This window comes from Olea europaea, chromosome 12 (genome assembly GCF_002742605.1).
Source record: "Olea europaea var. sylvestris chromosome 12, O_europaea_v1, whole genome shotgun sequence".
NCBI lineage: Eukaryota > Viridiplantae > Streptophyta > Magnoliopsida > Lamiales > Oleaceae > Olea > Olea europaea.
Window position 1 is genome coordinate 13,013,350 of NC_036248.1, and position 7,489 is coordinate 13,020,838.

Sequence of the window (7,489 nt, forward strand, 5' to 3'; positions counted from 1 at the left end):
TCATCAGATTTGATTGATTCAACGGTTGAGTTGGGGAGGTATTCCTCAGTTCTACAATGCAAGTGTCGAATGATTCTTATGAATCTATGATGGTTGCCGGGAGTAAATATTAAGTCATGTTTGGTCTCTATTAAATTTTATTTTATTTTTTATTATCATATTTTTAATCACACAATCTTTCATAAAATAATATTACATGTAAATCGAAAAATTTTCTTTTTTATAACCACTCATTTTTCAAAAAAAAAAAAAACACTATTTCTCCCATTTTAATTTCAAAAAATGGGAGCCAAACGGGGCTAAGTTTAAGTTCAGTAGAGTTTTACCGGGGCACAGCTCAACTGGTGGATCAATCAACATTGTCTTGCTTCCAGCGACAGGGTGGAGAGTTCGATTCCTGGTGAGAACCTGCAGCCAAAAAATTTGGTATGGAGCAATCACTGTGGAGGAGAGTCTCTTGTGCACAGAAGTGTACAGGTAATGGGGGGAACCTGTGATCTAGTTGAGGCATAACCCGCGATTTATCCCCTCCAAGATTCTAGGGGCAAGGGTCTTGTAGGTCCAGGATTTAGTTTGGTGTAAGTTGGGATACCTGAATATCAAAAAAATAATAATAAATAAGATTTTTAGTAAATTTTATCGAAAATTAATGAAATATGTGGCTGTTAAAATTTAATAATTGATTCTAACTTATATTTTAATCCAAATTTTAATACGCACCAAACATGGACTAAATATTATTAGATAATGAATTCTTTTTATAATTTTAAAGTATATGTAAATGTTAAGACGTCAAATTAACTGACTTTAACGGGCTTGTCAGCCCATAAAACTCGTAAGCTCAACTCGTCGAACATGTGTTGGCTCGTTCGAGCGTTCGTGACTCGGCCAGGTTTATATTCATAATTGTGCTATTTGTCCTAATATATTACTTGGGATTATTGTACCTTGGCTCAGTGTATTATAGGATTTGTCATAATGCATTTTTTTCCCTAATTTTTTTTGTTCTAACTCCGTCACGTTGTATTTGCACTTTGTCATAGAAATAACGTATTTATCCTGACTTTGTCTCCGCTTTCATTGAATTAATTAATTGCCACAAGATTTAATGGGCTGTCATCGAGTTTTAAGTAGATGTTGCTAAATGGATGACCTATTATGTATCATTATTTAGGTTCAATATCTAAATAGATCGCAAATTTTTTTTAATATTTGTTCGGTAGTGATTATGAGAATTAATTTTTTAACTATTGAAGAGAAAAGTGGATCTCATCTATTAGTGAAGTAATAAATAACGACTAGAATAGTGGAAAAACAATCAAAAAATTAATTTTTTAGGGGTGAAAATTGCTACCAAACAGAAGCTTAATAGCACATTCGTGAAATTAATTCAAATATAAATTATTCAAAAGAATAATGTTACGTATTCCCACTCCATTTTAGATAGCACTAGATGATTAGTTAAATGAAAGGTAAATTTAATGTCATATTAACGTCATCTAGATTAAAATTGCAACCCCGACAGAATTAAAAGCTTGTTTGGTATAATTTTTAATCAAATTAAAATTATTTTTTTGACTGCTATTTCACTATTACAACCGTCATTTTTGAATTCTTCTCTCACAGGTAGAACCAACTTTATCTTTAACGGTCAAAAAATCAATTATCAAAATTCTTACCAAACAAGCACTAAGCCCCTATTTGTTTTTCATTATTTGGTCATTAAAATGAAAAATATGATCGTTATTCATCATATTAAGTCAATATTTTTGAATTTCTATCTTTTGTGTAGAATTCGTAACGATTATATTTTTCATTCTCATTTTTACGTTAATAAAAAACAAACGGGATCTAAATAACATTACTCTATTTAAACAGTCAATTCGAGTTTTCAAAAACATCTAGTCTAGGTAGAAAAAGTACAGAAAGCAGATGTTGAACGGTCAAAAAGCATAGACTAACGACTTGTAATGATTCATGACTCAAAAAAGGTGGGAATTTCTAAGAACATTGCAATATAAAATTTAGTTTCCTCCTTTTTGTGATTGGATTGTTATCAAATACCAATATACCAATAGTATAAAAATAAGAGGAATTGTTGCCTAACTTTAACTTGTATCTTGCTGGGCTTGGAATTTTCTTTGAACATTCTAGCCGAGAATCGAAGATTTATTGATTCATCTATCAGGGTTTTGAGAGCTCGGGTCTAGTTCATGTTTGCGATTGAAGTTGTACAGGTCAAGTTTTACAGTCGGAGCAGTTTGTTGCTTTAATTCTCGAACTGATCGGTACATTATCTTATGCCTTTTTTACTTCTTGCTGTTTTTGAATTTGCATTTGTTAGATTCGCAGTTCTGGTGGCGTCATTCTATTTTAGTTTTTCTTTTTAGGGTTTGTGGAATTTGATTGTTTGACTAGTCTTGCATTTCTCTTTTTAATGAACTGTTTCCCCCTTGTAGTCGACTATAAATGATATTGATCGCTTCCCAGATCTCATCATGCGATGGTCTTCATAATTAATAACGGGTTTATTTAGTACCAACCTGGAAAATTTTACTGTATTCTTGACTCGGACTTAATAAGGCTGGTTTTTTCTTTTCTTTTTTTAAAATTATTTTTCTTCTTAGCTAAATAATTATGAATTAGAAGTTTTAAAAATTTTGCTATCTTGAACTTCAGTTTTGAAGGCTGCCGTTCTGCAATCCGTCTCGCACTATCTTAAAATTCAGTCTTCTTCTCGTCACTCCAAGATGAGTCGACCATCAATCTAATAAAATAAGTTTGTTAGGGATTTGTTTCTTTAATTGATCCACGACAAACAATAAAAATAAATAAATAAATAAAATAAAATAAAAGAGAAATTCTTTACCTAATTTCTTCTTTTCTTTTGGCGGTCAGTTGGCATTTAGTTGTTTCCAAGTGTTACTGATTTTAGAATTGGATGGTAATTATCTTCACTGAGCTTGTATGAAGCAGTGCCAATATCAAAAGAAATGTAGTTGTTCTGGGTCAATTTTTATTAAACCTATCTGTTGGTAGACGATACCATACTCAACTGCCTCACCTATCTGTGCTTTTATGACAGATTTGAAGACATTAATGTGCTTTTATGTCTCTCTCAAGTTATGATCTTAGCTTCATTCATTTGTTGAACCTTAGGGACTTCCATGACACCTCATCCTGTCTCTCGTTGTTGCCCATTTCTTCTTGGCCTTCCCTTCTGTTCACGCTTTGGTGTCCTGTTTCACTTTGAGGGAAAGGATTTGTCGCTTTATCTTGTTTTCTGAGAAAGTCACAAAAACCAATCTTTTACCTCTTCCTCCTGATGATCCTCACTCAACCTTAATTCCATACTAAGCCTTTCTATATTCTTCTTGATTCTATTTTCCGATTATAATGGGAATTGTGCCATAGTTTTTACTATTCTTAATAATGACAATCACTAGTCCTAAATAATTTGAGCATTTGTAACTTCAAAGGTTCCATAAACTAACAAGCGTTTTGCCGCAGGTGGTTTCTTGGTTCTTCTTGACTCGTTGTGATAAGCCTGGTAGGAAACGTGCTTTGATTTGTGTGTTAAGATCAGAATGGCTTCTGTAGGTGTTGTTCCATCTTCTGGTGTTGGGGAATCTAGTAAAAATACAATTGGTCTTGATAGGCTGCCAAGCAAGATAAATGACATGAAAATTAGGGATGACAAGGTAGATACTTCGATCTTTACTTGTTTATCACTATTTCGTTGCAATCTTGCGTCAGATCAGATGGTCATGATTCCTATTATTATTTTGTGATAGGACATGGAACCAGCTGTTGTAGATGGTAATGGAACAGAAAATGGTCATATAATCGTTACAACTATTGGTGGTAACGATGGCCAACCAAAGCAGGTGATATTTGGCATCCTATTCTTGTCTTGGTTTGGTAGACTTGTTCTTCTATTCTGACAAAATTTCACCATTTCTATTTTAGACTATCAGCTACATGGCTGAACGTGTAGTGGGACAGGGATCTTTTGGAGTAGTTTTTCAGGTAGCCGCTGATATCTTTGTACAAAGTTTTGTTGTTTCAGTAAAAGATTACTACTGATTTCTGCTTGAATAATTTATGGCTTTTGTGAGCTAAATATTGACATTTCTATGGGTATGCTCATGCAGGCAAAGTGTCTGGAGACAGGTGAAACTGTTGCAATAAAAAAGGTTCTTCAAGATAAGAGATACAAGAACCGTGAGTTGCAAACCATGCGTATTCTAGACCACCCTAATGTGGTGTCTTTGAAGCATTGTTTCTTTTCAACTACTAAAAAGGATGGGCTTTACCTTAACTTGGTATTGGAATATGTTCCTGAAACTATTCATCGGGTGATTAGACATTATAGCAAGATGAGTCAAAGGATGCCTATGATATATGTGAAACTTTATGCTTATCAGGCACGTTTTACTTGTATCACTTTTGTTTTTCAGTTTCACCGTTGAATTTTGATTTACCACTTTCTGTGTTAAATTTATAATTCTGATTATCTTATTTTCTCTAAATGAGTCTCTTTCTTAGTTGTGACTTGTGAGTTCCTCTTTATCAGCAGATTTTCAGAGCACTGGCTTATATTCATGGCAGTATTGGAGTATGCCACAGGGACATCAAACCTCAAAATCTATTGGTAGGCATATGAAGCACACACGTGTTGGCAAAAACTGTAATGATGTGCAATATTCAGCCGTCCATCTTTGCATGATTTCACGCGTGTTAATTGCCATGTTTCTCATGTGACTTACAGGTTAATCCACATACTCACCAGGTGAAACTATGTGACTTTGGAAGTGCTAAAGTACTGGTAAGTGTCATCTTTTTAACTGTTCAGCATATTGTTTGCTTTTCATTTTATTTTTCCTGATGTTGTTTGACTATATGGCTTAATTTATAGGTAAAAGGAGAGCCAAACATTTCTTATATATGCTCTAGGTACTATCGGGCTCCTGAGCTCATATTCGGCGCCACAGAGTACACTACTGCCATAGATATCTGGTCTGCCGGATGTGTTTTGGCTGAATTACTGCTAGGACAGGTAATATAACTTATGTATTTTAAAATCCTTTAATATTTAGGAAAGTTATTATGACCATGTACTGAAGAGAGAATTTCCTTGGGAATTTCAGCCCCTCTTTCCTGGTGAGAGTGGAGTGGACCAGCTTGTTGAAATAATTAAGGTAATTGCGATTAGATGAATCCTTCAATTTTTCTTAAAACTTAATTCATACTATTATATTTTGCCAGTGCCCTATGGTTAATGCATTCCATCCAATCAGCTCACTTTAGAAGTGCTTATTTCCACGTAGGTCTTGGGCACCCCAACAAGGGAGGAGATCAAGTGTATGAACCCCAACTACTCTGAGTTTAAATTCCCTCAAATTAAACCGCATCCATGGCACAAGGTACCAAGGATATTATTCTATGTTCCTTGCTTTGATGTGGTCATCATTTTGCTTTGTTTAATTTGACAATATCATCATCTTCAGATATTCCACAAGCACATGCCTGTAGAAGCTGTGGATCTTGTATCAAGGCTACTGCAATATTCTCCAAATTTACGATGCACAGCAGTGAGTATCAGAAACTTTGACGAACTATATAGTAGAAAAACTCTATTTCCAATTTTCATAGTATTTCTTCCATTTTCTCCAAATCCTTGTAAGGCAGCGTATCAATGGTTAAGCTGCTTTAACATCATATCATGCGAGTCTGGGGTTTCTCATACTGTTGATTTTATAGTAATTTCAAAGTCCCAACCCTGAAAGACACCATTTAACACAGTTAGCTTCTTATAGAACCAGTCAAGGTCTTTTTGTGCCATTTATTCTATGGTTATTTCTTAGTGGCACTGGCAGAATTTTCCTCTACTGTATATCTAATGTAAAGAGACTAAGATCTACAGTACTCCTTACCCTACTCAGGAGAAAAAAGAAACGAAAAACTGCTGTTTGCTTTTGCATATATGCGTCTGGCGGGTATATAGGCAGCTAGCTAGGGCATTTCAGCTGATTATATGAATGTAACATTGATGTCATTGGATTTTCATAATTAGTATTTCTCATTTATGGTTTTGCTTATTCCAATGAAGCTGGAGGCATTGATACACCCTTTCTTTGATGGGTTGCGCGATCCAAATGTTCGCCTACCAAATGGACGTTTTCTTCCTCCATTGTTCAATTTCAAACCACATGGCAAGCATTAAGCACTCATTCTTGCTACTTTGTTCTTCTGTTTTTTTAAATGTCTCTTGTAGCGATCTTCTCTTTATTGTTTCTTCTGCTAATGTTTATTAGAGCTCAAGGGCGTGCCAGTCGAGTTGCTTGAGAAGTTGATACCTGAGCACGCACGGAAGCAATGTCCATTTCTTGCTCTCTGACGTGCTTTTCTAGCCTTTCAATTCTAGCTGCAGATAGTTGCTACTAATCGGGAAATGCGAGTTTGTTGCAGTTCTGTTCAAGTAATTTCTTTTCGTCTTTTGTTCGAAATGTCTTGTATTTATTTTATTTGCTTGTACCATTCAAACAAGAAGGTTCTCCAGCTCTCCAGTTAAGTAGGAATTTGACTAACTTTATTTCCTGACAACAACTGTAATGTACTGTTGAATGGAAAGCTTGATCTATTCTTTCTACTAGTGTAAGTTTTTCAGTTTTTTAATGATGGATCCCTAGTCAGTGTTTTTATATGTTGATTTATATTTTGATATTTTGTTAATGTGAGATTTATCCCTTAACATATTTTCGCAAGATGATGATTTGTTTGAGCAGATCAATTTTGAAATTCATGTGCCTATTTTTTAAGACTTAGTCGGATCAGATTGTTCGTTTGAACTTAACGAGCTTTGATATCATGTTAAAATTTAGAATTTTATCTTGGGAGGTCAATTTTATTAAGATGAATAGTGAAAACACTTATATGTTGGCCTATATCTCAATATTTAATCGATGTAGAATTCATCTCTTAATATTAACGTTAATATGGTAATAACGTGTATCACTACTAGACTTAGGGCTACAAAAAAAATCGCGAAATCGCAAACCGAATCGAAACCGTTGGTTCGGGTTCACGTGAATCCGTGGTTTCTTTTTCCTCAAATCGAACCAAATCGTTTTAAAATGGTTTTGTTTAGGTTTTGATTTTTAGAAATCGCACAAAATCGAACCGAACCGTTTTTAAATTTTTTAATTAAAAATTAATTTTATTAACTTAAAAATTTAACGTGTTTCACTTAAAAAAAATATTAATTTAGCAATACAAATTACAACAAGCCTACGTAAATAGTCATAGAAAGTAAATTATGATCATGATTATTGACTTATGATTTAACAAGTTCACAATACATGCCTTTACCAGATATCTAAACTAAATTAAACTAAAATTATTCCAAAATTATATGAAATGAAAAAAAGCATATATTTTCAACAATTCAAATTATAATTCTATGAAACTATGTCAACAAATCACATCC

General features: G+C 33.9%; 1 protein-coding gene across 2 annotated transcripts; it reads left to right on the forward strand.

Moving 5' to 3' along the window:
- The first annotated feature begins 1,953 nt into the window (after nucleotides 1–1,953).
- LOC111405712 (shaggy-related protein kinase alpha-like) lies at nucleotides 1,954–6,704 on the forward strand. Of its 2 annotated transcripts, none has more exons than XM_023034720.1 (13): nucleotides 1,954–2,237; nucleotides 3,511–3,701; nucleotides 3,795–3,887; nucleotides 3,970–4,029; nucleotides 4,155–4,427; nucleotides 4,580–4,654; nucleotides 4,772–4,828; nucleotides 4,919–5,059; nucleotides 5,151–5,201; nucleotides 5,331–5,426; nucleotides 5,511–5,594; nucleotides 6,113–6,215; nucleotides 6,318–6,704. In XM_023034720.1, exons 2-13 carry the CDS (start codon nucleotides 3,588–3,590, stop codon nucleotides 6,398–6,400), a joined length of 1,230 nt encoding a protein of 409 aa, XP_022890488.1. In that variant the 5' UTR covers nucleotides 1,954–2,237; nucleotides 3,511–3,587; the 3' UTR covers nucleotides 6,401–6,704. The 2 variants fall into 2 exon arrangements, with proteins under 2 accessions (XP_022890488.1, XP_022890487.1); XM_023034719.1 differs by having other exon boundaries at nucleotides 1,955–2,288.
- Nucleotides 6,705–7,489: the final 785 nt, after the last annotated feature.

Bases quoted from the DNA above. Each gene is read 5' to 3' on its own strand.
- LOC111405712 (XM_023034720.1), top strand. From the start codon at position 3,588: ATGGCTTCTGTAGGTGTTGTTCCATCTTCTGGTGTTGGGGAATCTAGT. The intron at 4,829-4,918 runs GTAAGTGTCATC...CTTAATTTATAG, and splicing joins TTGGAAGTGCTAAAGTACTG to GTAAAAGGAGAGCCAAACAT. The intron at 5,595-6,112 runs GTGAGTATCAGA...ATTCCAATGAAG, and splicing joins CAAATTTACGATGCACAGCA to CTGGAGGCATTGATACACCC.